At 38.4% G+C, this 18856-nt stretch overlaps 2 protein-coding genes across 2 annotated transcripts in view; both read left to right on the plus strand.

The window, feature by feature from the left end:
• LOC124101613 (uncharacterized protein C4orf36) overlaps window positions 1-5434 on the plus strand; it is a 34887-nt gene extending 29453 nt beyond the window's left edge. The window contains exon 5 of the transcript XR_009228043.1: window positions 5323-5434. The gene's annotated coding sequence lies outside the window, so the exon portion shown is untranslated. The remainder of the gene's footprint in view (window positions 1-5322) is intronic.
• The window catches only part of Slc10a6 (solute carrier family 10 member 6), a 30044-nt gene that overhangs the window by 6620 nt on the left and 4568 nt on the right, over window positions 1-18856 (plus strand). Inside the window, exons 2-5 of the mRNA XM_046457653.2 lie at window positions 5323-5441; window positions 8065-8153; window positions 15593-15768; window positions 17891-18048. Coding sequence (XP_046313609.1) covers window positions 5323-5441; window positions 8065-8153; window positions 15593-15768; window positions 17891-18048 — 542 coding nt within the window. The remainder of the gene's footprint in view (window positions 1-5322; window positions 5442-8064; window positions 8154-15592; window positions 15769-17890; window positions 18049-18856) is intronic.

The following is an 18856-nucleotide window of genomic DNA, read 5'->3' on the forward strand; positions in this document are numbered from 1 at the left end:
AATTATTTAATGGGCTTGAATAGAGTTTTCAGAAAACATTTTGAATAAACTTAGACATTTAATGCACGGTAAGGTTGGTACTTCACTGTAGTGACATATGATTTATTTGATAAATTATATTCACACACTTGTTTCTCAATACCTCACACTATGTAAAATATAAATTTTAAGTGAGTTGAAAATATAAAGTATCAAGCTATAAAAAAGTAAAAATACGTGTGTTGGGGGAAATATTTGAATGTCCTCAGGATGGGGAAAGATCTTTAGCAAGATAAGAAACTTAGAAGCTATTAAAAAACAAAACAAAACAAAAAAACAGCTTTTGACTATACAAATGTTAATTATGGCAAAAGTCATGAGCAAAGTCAAAGATATATAATAAGTTTGACAAAAATATTTGCATTGTACATGATGATATGTACTATAATTTTAAAGAGCCCTGACTAGCTGAGAAGAAAAAGGCAGATCAGCAAGACTGTTTAGAAAGGAGGATACAGAAGAAGCCAAAAATGCAGAAGAAAGCTTAGTCTTCTAGAGTCAAGTGTGTAACAACAAAAGTGAGACATTTTTCAGTGTTCTCATGAAAATTAAAAGGGATTGATCACACCCAAAGTAGACAAGATTGTAACTTGCAACAATCTTTTGGAAATTAATCTGGCAGTGTCTGTTAAAACAAACAAACAAAAAAAGAAAATGTTTGAAACATTCATGATGTGCTTTGGGTGTAGTATGGTGATTTTACTTTGGGAAATCTACAGAAATAAAATATCATCTCAAATGAAATATATAGAAGAATGATTATACATTATTTATAATGGCAAAAAACTAAAAAAAAATACCTTATCTGTCATTAAATAAGTGATTGAAGATTAGATAATTAGGTTAGATTGTTAAGTACTCTGCAGTATTAACTAATTAATTAATGATGCTGGGGATCAAATCCCGGGCACTTGCACATACTAGGTGAGTGCTCTACCACAGAGCTACACCCCAGCCCATCTTTAAAATGAGCCCATTCTTTAAAAGATTGAGTTTAAATGTATTGATCTAAGAATGTCTGTGGTATATTAAGTGGAAAACAAACAAACAAACAAAAAACAACCCAAAACCAATCATGTGGCATGGCATGATTCTTTTGAAAAGAAAAAAGTAATTAAAAAAAAAAGTACTATTACTTGAACAAGTAAGCATGGACTAGAAAATGAAAAGAGAACAGATCTATACAAATACTTGTGTTATCCAAGCCTGAATTTATGAATGGAACACCAACCAACTAAATATTTGTTCCATAAAATCGTACTTTTATCTGGGCTGGGATATAGCTCAGTGGTAAATTGCTTGCCTAGTATGTGTAGAGATGCTGGGTTAAATCTCCCGTACTGCAAAAGCAAACAAACAAAAAACCAACTTAATTTTTTTAAAATCTTTATTTTATTTGTATGTGGTGCTGAGGATCAAACCCAGTGCCTCATGCATGCCAGGCAAGCACGCTGCCACTTGAGCCACATCCCCAGCCCCCCCCCCCCGCAATTTTTTTAAAGAGTATAATTTCATAGAAAATCTCTTATTGGATTGCAATTGGGGTATCAACCATTTGAATTATGGTGAAGGAGTCATTTCACTAGAATTTTAGTGAGGTTCACTTGTAAAAATATGACAGTGAGGAATGCAGAGGGCACATTTGAACAGCACAGTGTATTGACACTCTTGTTCATTATTCTATTCATATGTTTATTCCATAAGTATTTAAGTGCCACAGCCTGAGGTAACACCGGGCCCAAAAGAGAGGAAAGTAAGGCCCTGGGCCTAAGATTGCTCCCTGGCACAGGTGAGAGGTGTGCCCTCAAGTAGTGTGAAGTGAGTATGAATGTTGCTCAGGAGGCACAGTCAGTACCAGTGTCCAGAGGACAACAGATTCAGAATTCCAGAAGAGGGACTGCTAATTCTGCCTGGCATTGCCAAACTCTCTCCATTGGTATGCCATTGTGACCAGCAGACCAAGAGAACACAGAACTATTATTAATATCAGAGATATAAAAGGGCTGCTACTTTGCCAAGAGTATATGGGGCAGAAAATGAAAAAAGTGATCATAGACACGTTGTTGAATAAGCAGGGTTAGTTGGAAATATTGGTGATGTATATTTAAGAAAATTTTTTTTTTAGTTGTAGTTGGACACAATGCCTTTATTTATTTATTTTTGTGTGGTGCTGAGGATCGAACTCAGCCCCTCGCACATGCTAGACAAGCGCTGTACCACTGAGCCACAACCCTAGCCCCATTGGTGATATTATGGAGAAGAATGACATGGGAATCATGGGCTCAAAGTACTAGAGGACCCATGTTATCTCTTCAGAAGGTCTGAAACTGAACCCAGGAATTCTCTACCACTGAGCCACACCCCCAGCATGCCCCTTCCCACTTTTTTAAAAAAAATTTTGAAACGGGGTCTCATTAATAATGTCACTGAGGCTGGCCTAGAGTTTACAGTCCTCTTGCCTTAGCCTCTGGAGTTGCTGGGATTGCAGGCATGCACCCCCATAACCCGCTGGTGTGAGAATTTTAAACAACGGTTATTAAAAAGTTCCCCAGACTTTCTGGGCCTGTAGTCTAGGTGAATTAACTCTTGATTTTCGCACTGGGTTTGTGTGATGTTGCGCCTGCTTTCATTTGCTTTACTCCACTGTGTAGAACAGGGCTAATGCAGTATACTGACAGTTTTTATGTGCTTTAACCAGTTGTGTAATTTTTTCCAGCAATTGAAAAATAGAACATTTTATTGATCTGAAGGGTATCTCATTTCCATTGGTCTTACTTACTCTAATTTTACTCTTTTGCTGTAGGTGTTAATTTCAGAGCCTGAACTTGGAAGTTGGGAGTTCGGGTGAGAGATGAACAGAATAGATTTGGAGTGGGAGACTCAAAGAAATGCAGGGTGGTTAAAAGGCACTGAGTTACTTATTATCCTCTCTGATCTTTGGTTGCTACTTAGACATCATTTAGGAACTCTCTTTTCTTAGCTTTTATGAAATGTAAACTTCCAGTTTTTTTATTAACTTCTTTTTAAAAAAAATTTATTTTAAATTGACAGTTAAAATTATATTTATGGTGTACCACACGATTTGCCAACTTTTTTGCATTGTTGGCTTTTTTTTCTCTTTCCATTTCAGAGCAGGTGGGACCTTTGCAATGTTCTGTTACTCAAGTTATGTATGTTAATATCTTAAATATTAAAATATTTAAACTATTCTTCATTATGTTCTTAATTATGTAATTAAGTGGTTTTCTCCAATTAAAAAAAAAAAACTTCAAAAACAAAGCTGGGTATTTTAGCCTGAATCTGGAGTCCCAGCTGCTTGAGTGGGTGTAAGTGGGGAGGATTGCTCAAGTGCAGGAGTTGGAAGTCAGCCTGGGCAGCATAAAGAGACCCTGTCTCAAAAAAAAATCAAACTCCCCCCCCGCCAAAAAAAAAACCCCAAACCAACCACAAAGCAAACGATAACAACAACAACAACATAAAAGCAAAAACTTAAAAACTATACATTTATCTCCTTTTTTTCTCTTTTTCCAGTACTGGAAATGAACCCAAGACCTTGTGCTTACTAGGCAAGTACTCTGCTACTGAGCTAAGTTCCCTAAAAACTATATATTCAGACAAAATAAAACAGGATATAGGGCTGGGGATATAGCTCAGTTGGTAGAGTGCTTGCCTCGCCATGCACAAGGCCATGGGTTCAATCCCTAGCACCACAAAAACAAACTGGTACAATGGCACACATCTATAATCCTAGCTACTCAGTAATGTGAGGCAAGAGAATTGCAAATTCAAGATCAGCCTCTGCAACTTAGTAAGAAATTGTCTCAAAAAAAAAAATGGAAGGGATGTAGTTTGGTTGTAGAGCACTTCTGTGTTCAATATTCAGTACCACAAAGCAAAACAAAATCCCCCAAACATAACAAAACAACAACAAACCCAAACTAACAAAAACAAACAAGACTCTATCTAAAAATAAAAAATAAATAAAAAGAAGAGTTTACCTCAGTGGTTAGCACATCCCTGGGATCAATACCCAGTATTGCTGATAAATAAATAAATAAATTTAAAATATATTTTTTTTCTGACCCAATTGACTCAGCATTATTTTGAAACATAGAAATTTTACTTTTTACTCTGACCCATCACTCTGCTTCAATTTCTACTTTTAATAATAAGATCATACCACAGAAGAATTGGAAGAGAACTTTTAATCCATCCTACCCTTTCTCTGATTCCATACTTCCCCTTGCTCTTTCCTGCTTGCTCTGTCTGAGGGGCAGTGACCATAAAGTCTGCTGCATCCGATGACAATCTTATAGTCTGTGGTGTTTGGGTAACTTTTTCCTGGAATTTAACAATACTTCACACTGGACAGGTGCTTAGTCAGCTTTTTTGGCATTTTTCACTTGGACTATTCCAGTCTCCCTGGTACCAAAACTACATAAAGATGTCACAAGAAAGGAAAACTACAGACCAATATTCCTTATGAATATATATGCAAAAATCCTCAACAAAATACCAGCAAGCTCAATCTAGCAACATCAAAATGGGTTGTACATCATGTCCAAGTGGTATTTATCCCAAAATTCAAGGGGTTCATACATAAAAATCGATGCAACACCAGAAGGACAAAAAGCCATGAAAAGGAATGAGCTTTGAATATGTGCTAAAACATGGATTGTGTTAGGTGAAGGAAGCTCAGCTCACCAAAAGGTCAGAGATTGTATGGTTCTGTTCATATGAAATGTCTGGTAGAGGCAATCCTTCAGTCCTATGAAGATGAAGGCAGATCAGTGGTTTCCAGGGACTTGTGGAAGGAGAGAATGAAGAGTAACTGCTATAGCTTTCTTTTGGGGGTGATTAGAGTGTTCTGGAAATAAGACTGTTGTTGCACAATCTTGTGACTGTACTAAACACTGCTGAATTGTATACTTTAAAAGGATGAATTCTATGGTGTGAGAAATATATCTCAATAAAAAAGAACTGTATAAGGAGACAGCAAAGATTCCTATAGCAGCTAGTACAACATTTAGAGCAAGCAGATGCTCAAATAAATGAACTAATGAATGATAAGAACTGTAGGAAATCTTTTTCTAGACCACAAAAGAAGCCATTATTTGTTGAATAACAGGAGAGAAGTGGGCTCCAAGTGTCTTATCCCATGTAATCTCTAAGAAATTCTGTCTCAGCAGTTGCTTTGGTGAAGACTAAGTGCTCAGAGTTGGTTAAGTCTGGATTCTGTTTCCAGCTCTTCCTCCTAAGTATGGCTTTCACTTTACTTTTCAGCATCAGTATGACAGCCTGTTCCACAGTGGCCGCCCTGGGAATGATGCCACTCTGCCTTTACCTCTACACCTGGTCCTGGGATCTTGCGCAGAACCTCACCATTCCCTATCAGAACATAGGTCTGTACTGGGCTTGGGAAATGCAGCAGTCACGGTAATGGAGATAGTGCTAGGCATCGCTGTTTCTGCAGGGATTTTTATTTTTGTGTTATTTAATTTAATTCCATACATAACCTTACAGCATAGACTCTATTACTAGTTTGAATTTCTAGATTTTTGAGGTTAAATTACTGGTAAGAACAGAACTGGAATTCTTTCTCCCTCCCTCCCTCCCTCCCTTGCTCCCTTCCTTTCTTTCTTCTCTCTCTCTCTCCCCCCCCCCTCTCTCTTTCCCTTTTTGTGAGACAGGGCCTCACTAAGTTGCCAAGGCTGACTTGAACTTGCAATCTTCCTGCCTCAGCCTTCTGAGTAGCTGAGATTATAGGCGTGAGCTGCTGCCCCTGGCTTAGAACTGGAATTCTAACTCAGGAATCTGACTGTAAAGTCCAAGCTCCTAACCCTTATGATGTGTCAGTCAACTTTTGTTATAAATAAACAGCAATGCACATATTCTCGTGAGGCCCCCTGGCTCCACCCTGAGTCAATATCAGGCAGTTAGTAAAATGGAAGTGAGCATGAGAAAGCAGTTGCTCCCTAGTCAGGAAGACAGAGAGAGCTGGCTGGGGCCAGGCTAAGGCTTTTATAATCACTTCTGGGGAGAAGCCATCTCTTAAAGTTTCCATTTCCCAATATAGCCACTGAGGACCAAGCTTTCAACACATGAACCTCTGGTGGAATAAACAACATCTGAACTCCCATAGCACACTATTAAGAGTTCATTTTTGAAAATAATGAAAGCCAGAGGTCTTACTTTAAAAGAAAACACAAATCTTAGATAATTAGACTATAAAGCAACAAGACTCTTTTTTTTTTTTTTTTTGGTACTGGGGATTGAACTCAGGGGCACTGGACCACTGAGCTACAACCCCAGCCCTATTTTGTATTTTTTTTGGAGACAGGGTGTCACTGAGTTGCTTAGTTCCTCATTTATTCTGAGGTTGGCTCCTGTCTCGGCTTCCTGAGCCGCTGGGATTACAGGTGTGTGCTGCTGCACCCAGTGCAACTGGACTCTTTATGATTCAAAGTTTACCTGATTCTAGTGGCTCTGATGAGATCTTAATGTCCCATGATTTCACCCTTCACGTTACCTGTGAGCCTTGATTTTTTCTTACAGATTGAATGTAAGTTATTTGTACTGCTTATTAGAGCTCGTCTGCATGTCACAACCACATCCAGATCTCATTAGCTCCTCTCTGGAATGTTATTTATCATTAAGCTCCGATTTATTCCTAAGATCTCTGTAGACTTACAAGGCTTAGAAAAGTGTGGTGAAATGATCTTCCTGTTCTAGTTTCATTGAAGTCTTTGAAGAAAAGATAGAAACTATGATTCTCAGAACTTAGAAGTGTCATCTGGAGTATCATATAAGCATCTTGAGGGCTTCAGTCCATGGCCCATAGTTCAAAACCATGAACAAAGCCATCTCCTGATAACAGGAGCCCACTACATTTGTAAAATTTGAGTGACATCCATATTTAGGAACCATTTTTTAAAAAATATTTTTTAGTTGTAGATGGACACAGTACCTTTATTTATTTTATTTATTTTTTATGTGGTGCTGAGAATCGAACTCAGTGCCTCACATGTGTCAGACAAGCACTCTACTACTGAGCCACAACCCCAGCCCACAATCACAGTTTTATGTGCAGCTTTTCTGACTAGTAAATTATTTTATATATTCTGCTTTTTTAAAATTATTTTTTAAGTTGTAGGTGAGCACAATTTTTTATTCCATTTTTGTGTGGTGCTGAGGATCGAACCCAGTGCCCCATGCATCCTAGGAGAGCACTCCACCTCTGAGTCACAACCCCAGCCCTAATATATTCTGTTTTGATAATACATTCTGAAAGAACCTAAAATGTCATGAATTACTCACAAAACTTTGGAGCCAGTATTGTGAAACTTTACCATATTTGTTGCTATAAATAAACAGCAATGCACAGGTTTCCAATGCATTTGGAAAGTGGCACTGGAAAACGTCCATGTACAGATCCTATTGGCGGGGGGACAGTCACCTTTGCTGCACTGAGCCTGCCTTCAATGGCTTTATTCACTTGAGCTAATTACAAAGGCATTTGTTTTTTCTACTCATCTTTGGGTCACCTGGCGACACTTGGGAAATATGAGAAGTTGCTATGGTGGTGTAGCAAATGCTATTTCTAATGTCTACAATAGGTGTTCTTTACTCGGTGAAGCAAATGACACATTGGCCTCGAATAAGGAAGCAATAGCTATGATTTTAGAGGGATAACACCTATATGTAGGGACCAAAGAATTTCATGGATTTTAAAATGATCTTCCTGTTTTCTAATCTTTTCATTTCCTGTTTCTCTAACTCTTCATGTGATTGTCAGAAGGATTCTGAGAAGGAAGTTGATGAACCAGGTCTGGTGGCACTCATTAGTATCATATGACCTTTGAAAACTGTCTTTCAGAGATCGTTTTTATTTTTGGAGAAGGATACAAAAACAAAATGCAACTTTTATTAAAGTATGTTATCTAATTGAAATAGAATTTTTTTTAGGAAGGACTGGGTAGTTAGGGTGAGAGGGGATACGGTCTGATGAATTTTTCTTCTCTTCAGGAATTACCCTTGTGTGCCTGACCATTCCTGTTGCCTTCGGTATCTGTGTGAATTACAGGTGGCCAAAACAATCAAAACTCATTCTCAAGGTAAGCAAGTGCACACACAGTTAGCACATTCTCAGATTCAGACACATGAAAGATGGAGATCAATGGCTGGAACAAATGAGCTGATCAAACACAGCTCCACATTCTGTAATTCAATTTTGCTTTTTTTTTTTTGCTGCTGAGGATTGAACCCAGGAGCACTGTACCACTGAGCTACATCCCCAGAACTTTTAATTTTGAATCAGGGTCTCACTAAAGTTGCCCAGGCTGGACTCAAACTTGTGATACTCCTGCCTTTGAATCACTGGGATTACAGTCTTGCAACATCTTGCCTGGTGCAATTTCCTTATTTGTCCTGAGGCTTGAAATCCAGCTCTTGTATCTCTGTACTTAAAAAAAACTTTATGTATGTATGTATGTATGTGGTAATGAGGATAGAACCCAGTGCCTCACACGTGCTAGGCAAGTGCTCTACCACTGAGCCACAACCTCAGCCCATTCCTATATTTCTTTAAGCCTTGCTCTGATGCTCCCACAGGTCAAACCAAGTCTTGCAACATTTTGGAAAACATATGGGCCTCTTAGTGACAGAAAAGCTAAGGCCTAGATGTGGACAGAGAAAGTCCAAGACCTGCCCATCCACTAGGCTTTACACAGGTGCTTTCAAGGCAAAAGCTGTTCAAGTGTTCATGAAGTGGAGCCCCAGCTTTAGAAACATGGCTGGTTCTTTTTTTAAATTTTTATTGTTGGTTGTTCAAAACATTACATAGTTCTTGATATATCATATTTCACACTTTGATTCAAGTGGGTTATGAACTCCCATTTTTACCCCGTATACAAATTGCAGAATCACATCAGTTACACATCCATTGATTTACATATTGCCATATTAGTGTCTGTTGTATTCTGCTGCCTTTCCTATCCTCTACTATCCCCCCTCCCCTCCCCTCCCCTCTTCTCTCTCTACCCCCTCTACTGTCATTCATTTCTCCCCCTTGTATTATTTTTCCCTTTCCCCTCACTTCCTCTTGTATGTAATTTTGTATAACCCTGAGGGTCTCCTTCTATTTCCATGCAATTTCCCTTCTCTCTCCCTTTCCCTCCCACCTCTCATCCCTGTTTAATGTTAATCTTCTTCTCATGCTCTTCGTCCCTACTCTGTTCTTAGTTACTCTCCTTATATCAAAGAAGACATTTGGCATTTGTTTTTTAGGGATTCGCTAGCTTCACTTAGCATAATCTGCTCTAATGCCATCCATTTCCCTGCAAATTCTATGATTTTGTCATTTTTTAATGCAGAGTAATACTCCATTGTGTATAAATGCCACATTTTTTTTTATCCATTCGTCTATTGAAGGGCATCTAGGTTGGTTCCACAGTCTTGCTATTGTGAATTGTGCTGCTATGAACATCAATGTAGCAGTGTCCCTGTAGCATGCTCTTTTTAGGTCTTTAGGGAATAGACCGAGAAGGGGAATAGCTGGGTCAAATGGTGGTTCCATTCCCAGCTTTCCAAGAAATCTCCATACTGCTTTCCAAATTGGCTGCACCAATTTGCAGTCCCACCAGCAATGTACAAGTGTACCCTTTTCCCCACATCCTCGCCAGCACTTGTTGTTGTTTGACTTCCTAATGGCTGCCAATCTTACTGGAGTGAGATGGTATCTTAGGGTGGTTTTGATTTGCATTTCTCTGACTGCTAGAGATGGTGAGCATTTTTTCATGTACTTGTTGATTGATTGTATGTCCTCCTCTGAGAAGTGTCTGTTCAGGTCCTTGGCCCATTTGTTGATTGGGTTATTTGTTATCTTATTGTCTAATTTTTTGAGTTCTTTGTATACTCTGGATATTGGGGCTCTATCTGAAGTGTGAGGAGTAAAGATTTGTTCCCAGGATGTAGGCTCCCTATTTACCTCTCTTATTGTTTCTTTTGCTGAGAAAAAACTTTTTAGTTTGAGTAAGTCCCATTTGTTGATTCTAGTTATTAACTCTTGTGCTATGGGTGTCTTATTGAGGAATTTAGAGCCCGACCCCACAGTATGTAGATCGTAGCCAACTTTTTCTTCTATCAGATGGCGTGTCTCTGATTTGATATCAAGCTCCTTGATCCATTTTGAGTTAACTTTTGTGCATGGTGAGAGAAAGGGATTCAGTTTCATTTTGTTGCATATGGATTTCCAGTTTTCCCAGCACCATTTGTTGAAGATGCTATCCTTCCTCCATTGCATGCTTTTAGCCCCTTTATCAAATATAAGATAGTTGTAGTTTTGTGGATTGGTTTCTGTGTCCTCTATTCTGTACCATTGGTCCACCCGCCTGTTTTGGTACCAGTACCATGCTGTTTTTGTTACTGTTGCTCTGTAGTATAGTTTCAAGTCTGGTATCGCTATACCGCCTGATTCACACTTCCTGCTTAGCATTGTTTTTGCTATTCTGGGTCTTTTATTTTTCCATATGAATTTCATGATTGCTTTCTCTATTTCTACAAAAAATGCCGTTGAGATTTTGATTGGCATTGCATTAAACCTATAGAGAACTTTTGGTAATATCGCCATTTTGATGATGTTAGTTCTGCCTATCCATGAACAGGGTATATTTTTCCATCTTCTAAGATCTTCTTCTATTTCTCTCTTTAGGGTTCTGTAGTTTTCATTGTATAAGTCTTTCACCTCTTTTGTTAGGTTGATTCCCAAGTATTTTATTTTTTTTGAGGATATTGTGAATGGAGTGGTTGTCCTCATTTTCATTTCAGAGGATTTGTCACTGATATACAGGAATGCCTTTGATTTATGCGTGTTGATTTTAAATCCTGCCACTTTGCTGAATTCATTTATTAGCTCTAATAGTTTCTTTTTAGACCCTTTTGGGTCTGCTAGGTATAGAATCATGTCATCTGCAAATAGTCTGGGCTTTTCTTAGTTGGTAGTCTTTTGATGGTTTCTTCTATTTCCTCAATTGATATTGGTCTGTTTAGGTTGTCTATATCCTCCTGACTCAATCTGGGCAGATCATATGACTTAAGAAATTTATCGATGCCTTCACTATCTTCTATTTTATTGGAGTATAAGGATTCAAAATAATTTCTGATTATCTTCTGTATTTCTGAAGTGTCTGTTGTGATATTGCATGGCTGGTTCTTAGAACAGTTGGATGAAGGACAGACTTGCAGAAGCATTCATGGGGACACCACTGACATGTGGTTTGTGCACATGAGCAAGGGCTGCAGACAGCATGAATAAGACTTTTAAGTGAAATCACCGAGAAAGCATTGAGGAGCCCTCCCATGGAATGATAGTAACCAGAACTTACTACTTCTCTTGTCTTGCAGTGTTATCTTTTGCCTGTTGGAGAAATAAGAAAGTGTCCTTGTTAAATGACTTTTAAAAATACCTAGCTAACCGGGCACGGTGGTGCACAGCCTGTAATCCTAGAGGCTTAGGAGTGTGAGGCAGGAGGATCCTGAGTTCAAAGCCAGCCTCAGCAAAAGCAAGACGCTAAGCAACTCAGTGAGACCCTGTCTCTAAATAAAATACAAAATAGAGCTGGGATGTGGCTCAGTGGTTGAGTGCCCCTGAGTTCAATCCTTGGTACTCAAAAAAAAAAAAAAAAAAGAAAGAAAGAAAAGAAAAAAAAAACCTAGCTAAAGAGAGGCATTCTTAATAATGAAATCACCATCCTAGGGTATTTTCCACTTTCCAAATTATGTATCATTTTAGAAGATATAAGAATGTAATGTCAGAATGGGGATGTAGCTCAATGGTAGAGCCCTTGTCTGGCATGTGTGAGGCCTGAGTTCAATCCCCAGAACTTAAAAAAATAAGAATGTAATGTGGCCAGGTGGTGGCAGTTCATGCCTGTAATCTCAGCTATTTGAGAGGCTGAGGCAGGAAGATCATAAGTGCAAAGCCAGTCTGGGCAATTTAGTGAGAACCTCTCTCAAAATTTTAAAAGATGGGCTAGGGTGTAGCTTAGTGGCAGAGTGCTTGCCTAGTATGTGTGAGGACTTAGGTTCAATTCCCAGTCGAAAAAAAAAGAAAAAGAAGAAAGTACCATGTGCTGCTTTCATGAAGATTTAAAAAGTATTTTAGTTATATTTTACATTATAAACATATCACTTTATCACTTGGGATTAATCAGAGGTTTGTCAAGTATCAGTTAATTTAGTTTGGGGCTTATGGTTTGGTTCAGTTTAAGCTCCTGCTGTTGGCTCTACCTGACAAACAGACGCTGTTCCCTAATTTCATGTAAGACCAAACCACTCCTATGGTTCCTCAAAGAACATGAACAAGGGAAGAGGAGCCAACCAGCAGACCAGTCAGGTGGGTATAGACCACTGGAGGAAGAAGCCATGCGTTGGGATTGTGTAAGGTTGATTAACACTGACAGCTTGCTTTCACTCCTTCAGCTATAGTCATGGAACATAGTCCTTTTCCACATTTACTGTCATTGTTTCAACAGGAGAAAATTTCCAATGGTCAGTGTTTGTTCATGATTTTGTTTATAAAACAAGAGGAATGAGTATGACTATGGAAACTTCTTATTTTTCAAGTACTCTATCTTGGATTACTTTTCTTAAAACAGCACTTAACAGCAACAGAACAATCCTGATTCTTGTGTTTCCATATCCTCTATTAGTCCATCAGTGTCATTAGAAAAGCAAGATATACTTTACATATGCCACTTTTATTATCTGTAAAGAGCAGGTTTAAAACGTTTTCCCTTGGCAATACCATAGGATTTGTGGCAAAAAATATTTACTAATGTGTTTGAATAAATATCTGAGAGCACTTTAGTTTAGTTTAATTATAAGTTTAGGATATCTAGATCTGACACATTTTCCGAATAACCTGTTTTTCTAATTTTGTCCTGGTGAATTTCAAACTTTGAAATCTCTTTTTGGTAAAACATGAAGAAGGGATTTTCTAATCAGAGGCTTTCTTCATGTCTTTTAGCATCTTCCTGTTAGGCAATGGCTTGTGTGACCCTGTGTCTGGACAGTAAAAACGACCCCGGAGCTCACCCATGATACATACAGCAGGGTGTTGTGTTGTTCTTTGCTTTGGTTCTTCATGACTCTGGCATTACCCTGACTCCTTTTGAGTCAAGATTGATGCTGTCACTTGGAGCATAGTTCACCATCCACACAAGATGAGCTCGACCGGAGCCTGACTGTCCCTAAATACTCTCTAGGCCATACTTTCTTCCTATCTTATCTAAGACTTGAACTATTAGAGTTTTTTGGTTTTGTTGTTGTTGTTAACATTATTATTACTTTTGCTTTTGTTTATGTTAACAAAAATAAGAGACAGTAGGGCTGGGGATGTAGCTCAGTGACACAGCACTTGACTGGCATGTGTGAGGTGCTGGGTTCCATTGCCAGCACACACCTCCCAACAAAAACGACAGTACTTATGTGGGAGGAGATAGAGTATTTCTCCTATGACATTAATCTGAGCTCAGATTGTCTTGTGAGGAATGGTGCTATTTCATTGGGAGATAGCAAAAGGAAGCTGTTGGTTGTTGAAAAGTGGGGTGGGAAGTGAGGTGAATGGTCAGGCAGGGCTGACCACAGACAGTAGGTTACCAGAGGTGGGGGTCTTATGTGTTTGTGGGAGTGTTGGATGCTGCTCTGGTCTGACCCCCTGAGACAGGCTTGGTCTCTAGTGTGGTGGCATGGAGGGAGGTGATGGACCTTTAAGAGGTGGGGCCTTGTGGAGGGTAATTGGGTTCTGAGACCTGACCCTTGGAGGGATAATACAGGTCTGGAGGGACTGGACTATGTGAGAGCAGGTTGCTGGAGCCTCCCTCGACTCCCTCCTGCATGTACACTATTCACCACTATTACACAAGTTCTTACTGTGTGTGTCAGCTTTTTGTCCCTGGGACAAAATGCTTGAGAAAAACAACTTAAAGGAGAAAAGATGTATATTCAGACATTTCAGTCCATAGTCAGCTGGCTCCATTGCTCGGGGCCTGAAGTGAGGTGGAACATCATGGTAGGAAGGGCATTGGGAAGGAAAGTGGCTCATCACACAGCAGCCAGAGAGAGGGAAAGAGAGAACAGAGAGGATGGTACCAGGGACAAGAAATACTCTTCCAGGGCATGCCCCTAATGATCTACTTCCTTAAACCAGATCCCACTGCCACAGCCTCTACCACTTCCCAGAAGTCCATTCAGCTAACAACAGATTCATCCACTGTCAAGGGCAGAGCCCCCATGATCCAATCACTTCCCCAAAGCCCCACTTTTGAATATGGCTGCTTTGGGGACCAAACCTTCAACATATGAACCTTGGGGGAACATTCCAGGTCCAAACTATAGCACTCAACAGTATGAATGCCATCTGTCATGAGGCTCTCACTAGAGTCAAGCACATGTAAATGCTATAGTCTTGAAACTCCAGGACTGTGAGCTAAAATGAATCTCTTTTCTTTACAAAGGACCCAGAGCCTTAGGTATTTTGTTATAGCATTTGAAAATGGACTAAGACAGAGCTCATTGTCCAAGTCTACTTATTTCAAAATTTTGTCTAATCCATGAAAAAAACTATCACCAAATTCTTCTGGTCAGATCCTCCATTTTAATGGAAAAGATACTGGTCACTAAATAAAAAGACTGGGATTTATGTCAAACCCCACCCATTTCTAAATTAGCCAAGTCACCAGAACACTGTGGAATTTGGGCTTTTCCACTATACAGATAAATGCTCTTATCCACAGTTTTGCTTTCTGTCAGTTCAGTTATCTGTAGTTAACAGTGTAAAAACATTAGATGGAAAATTCCAGAAATAATCAATTCATATGTTTCAAATTGAGCACTGTTCTAGAGAGTGTGATAAAACCTTGCACCATCCTTCTGGAGACATGAAGTGTCCTTTGTCCATAGTATCCACGCTGTATTCACTGAGATGACACAGCATCCAGTTCAAGTTCTAAAGACATCCAGGGAGCCTTTCCTGCTGCCTTCAGCTCTATGGTCCTCCCTCTTGCATAGAAAGTGTTAGAAGGTCAATTGTCCTTATCACCCATGATTACCAGTCTGGACTCTTCCCTAGGACATCTCTTTTTGTTGTTTATATTATTGACTTACTATGCACCAGCTATATATTTTTTGTTACTTTATGTACAGTCCATGGTCAGGAGAAACTCATTTGTTCTATTTTATTATTAGTTGTTTTTAATCTCCTCTTGTATCTAATTTATAAATTAAACTTTATTATAGGTATGTATATGTAGTAAAACTCAGAAAATATGAGATTCAGTATAGTCTATGTTTTCAGGCATCTGCTGAGGGTCTTGGAACATATCTCCTGTGGATATGGAAGGCCTACTATGAAATGAAATTGCATTCAGTGCTCTCTAAGTTCCCTCTTTAAACTGCTAAGTTTCAAGCCTTTTGAGAGCCTTGGTAGACTTTGCATCATACAGAAAACAAACAGCCCATGATGTTTACCTGTACTTATTTTTTTGGTTTGCTTTAGGTTGGGGCCGTGGTTGGTGGGGTCCTCCTTCTGGTGGTCACAGTTGCTGGTGTGGTGTTAGCGAAGGGATCGTGGAATTCAGACACCACCCTTCTGACCATCAGTTTCATCTTTCCTCTGATCGGCCATGTCACAGGCTTTCTGCTGGCACTTCTTACCCATCAGTCTTGGCAAAGGTACAGTTACATTATCCTTCACTTTTTTGGAGGAAGGTAAATTAAATACATTGCCACTGACAAGCCTGTCTTGCCTGGCTGCCTCAGGAGACAGGAAGAGCTTCAATGTACACGGCAGGTGGGACGGGACAGTTCAGCCCAGAGACAGTGAAGAGATCATGGTGATTTTAAATGTTAACTGCAGCAAAGGCCAAATTGACAGGAAGTTGTAATTTGTAAAATTAGTATTGGGGGTGTTGGTGCCATTTGTTGAGATCTGGGCATATTTTTCTTCATATTCAAATAATTAAATAGGAGGAATGAAGTCATTTCACTAAATGTAGAGATCACTTTAGGTCATGAACAAGTTTTAAGAGATTATATTCTTATCTGTTGTTTGTGCTAAATTTTTAAGAATTGCTAATTATGAGACACAAGAGGAGAAAGGACATAAACTGAGAAATAAGATAGGAATTTCACTTTAAAATTATATTACACTTTGATATATATGGTTTATAATATTATTGCAAACATTAAAAATGATAAACTTGCATGTCTCCGTGCCTGCAATGAAATGCACATCATCATATAGTGATGGAGAGGAAGAAAATTGGAATAAATTCTCTGGAAGAAAAGTTAGTGTCATATCAACAGCCTTATAAATATGCATAATTGTTAACTCCACAATTTTACTTTTAAAAATCCGTTCTGAAGCTAGCTCTATCAGATGTGCACATGACTACTGATATGCTAAGACATTAATTGCAGGATTATTTATAAAAATCAAAATGGAAGCAATTGAAATATCTAACAATAGGAGATACTTAATTCATGTTGCATCCATATGATGGATATGATGCATCAATTTTAATGAATTTGGAAAATACTCAAGAGATAAATTTTAGTTAAAAAGGAATAGAGGGCTGGGGATGTTACTCTGTGGTATCCTAGGTGCAATCCTCAATACTTCCCTGCAAAAAAGGATAGAAAATGATATTTATTTTGATTCCCATATTGTGAAAGAAAGCAAAAAGAATTTTATGCATGAAGAAAATATTGAAAAAAAAGTACCATATGGTAATTTTGAGTAATGAGATTAAGAGTAATTATAGTTCTTTAATATTTTCTTGATTTATTTTCTAAGGTTTAAAAGTAAAGTTTGTTTACTTTTAAAATCAGAAAAAAATTATTAAAGGAAAGCAAATTATAAAGTTGAATTCTGAAGGTGAGTGTTGGGAAATTTTTAGTTGGCTTTGTTGCCAGTGTTCCACTGGGGAACTTTGAGCACTGGGAGAGGAATGGGCATGGCCCATTCACGAGGCATTGCATGGACAGCCAATCTGCATGGACAGGAGAGTTGGAGGAGATGAAAAGGAAAGTTGAGCTGTATGTGAAACAGTACAAATTAAATACTTGAAAACAAACAGGAAAACCAGATGTTAAAATGTGGGGCTGTAGCCGTAGCTCAGTGGTACAGCACTTGCCTAGTATGGGTGACACACTGGGTTCGGTCCTCAGCACCACATAAAGTAAATAAATAAATGAAATAAAGTTATACAAATATATTTTAAAAAATGGTTGTCTTAGGTGAAAGGGCTCAGTAATTTTTTTCTATCTTTTAAAAAAGATATTTATTTAATTTTAGGTGCACACACAGTATCTTTATTTATTTTTATGTGATGTGTTGAGGATCAAACCCAGTGCCTCACACACATGAGGCAAGCACTTTACCACTAAGCTACAGCCCCAGCCCCTTTTTTTATCCTTTTTCCACATCAAATGCCTCTTTTCCACTCTTTCCATTCTGTAGTGTCGTTCCTCTGTGAAGCCTTCTCTATACAATTCTGCAACTTTTTTCAATTGCTACAGCCTGTTCCAGGCCCTTGATTTTGCTTTGTCACGTACTTCTACTGAACTTTTCCTTGTGTATATCTGGTCTTTCCTTAGGGCAGGGTTCAGAAGGTCCTGCTCCACAGTGCCTCTTAGAAAACCACCCCACAGAGCGGGCACTCGGCAAACAGCTGTTGAATGAATAAACACTTCTAGTTGCTTGAGCTCATAGTTTATCAGTTTGCATAAGAGCAAATGTTAGAATGGTGCTTATTGGTAATACTTAACTCTTGAAATTTTTTGTCATTGCCAGGTGCAGGACAATTTCCTTGGAAACCGGAGCTCAGAATATTCAGATGTGCATCACCATGCTCCAGTTGTCTTTCACAGCCGAGCACTTGGTTCAGATGTTTAACTTCCCATTGGCCTATGGACTCTTCCAACTTGTGGATGGAGTTCTCATTGTTGCAGGTGAATGGACTTTCATTGGGTAGATTTGACTAACAACCTAATTTACCAGCTCTTTTTTGTGATTTGAACTTGTATGTGCTGCCCCCTGAATTATATTTTTAGCAGGACATTTTGGGGGATAATAAGGTGCATAAACACAATACTTTGATACAGTGGAACTTTCACAGAAAAATATTTTAAAAAACACCCAAATAGGAATTTATAATTAGAACCAAACATGCTTCATAAAAACCAAAGCACAATCAGCATTTAAATTCCAAGATGTGTCAGGATAAGCTCTCCATGAACAATCATCGATCTCAAAAATGACATTGACTGAACGTAAGCATTTATTTGTTATGTCTTATTAGGGGCCTTGAGGTTTCCCAGATGCCAAGTTACTTCAATGTTTCTGTGACTATGATTTATGCCAAATGGTTGTGAAATTTTTTCAAATATAAAATATAATACATATATAAGCATATTCACAAATATTAAAAATTTATACACATGCATACTACACACACCGTTTACCTCAATAAAGCTAAAAGCATGTTATTTTGGAGTTGATTTAATTTAAGTTTAAAAACATTTAAATACATACACATATATATATATATTTTGATCTTGGGCCATTATAAATTTTCACTGTTCTCAGGGAACAGGTTCTAAGTAAGATTCAATGATTATGGGTATAAGTGATTATATACTGATTACTGATAATAAATATACCAATGCTAGCAGAATAAAACTTCTGGTCTGAGATCAAAGTTTTGGGGAAGAATTATGACTGGCTCATCCTCAGATACATCCTAGCAAGTGTGTGACT

The sequence above is a fragment of the Marmota monax genome, unplaced genomic scaffold (assembly GCF_021218885.2).
Source record: "Marmota monax isolate L192 unplaced genomic scaffold, Marmota_monax_Labrador192_F-V1.1 WCK01_AAM20220418_F8-fsc00128, whole genome shotgun sequence".
NCBI lineage: Eukaryota > Metazoa > Chordata > Mammalia > Rodentia > Sciuridae > Marmota > Marmota monax.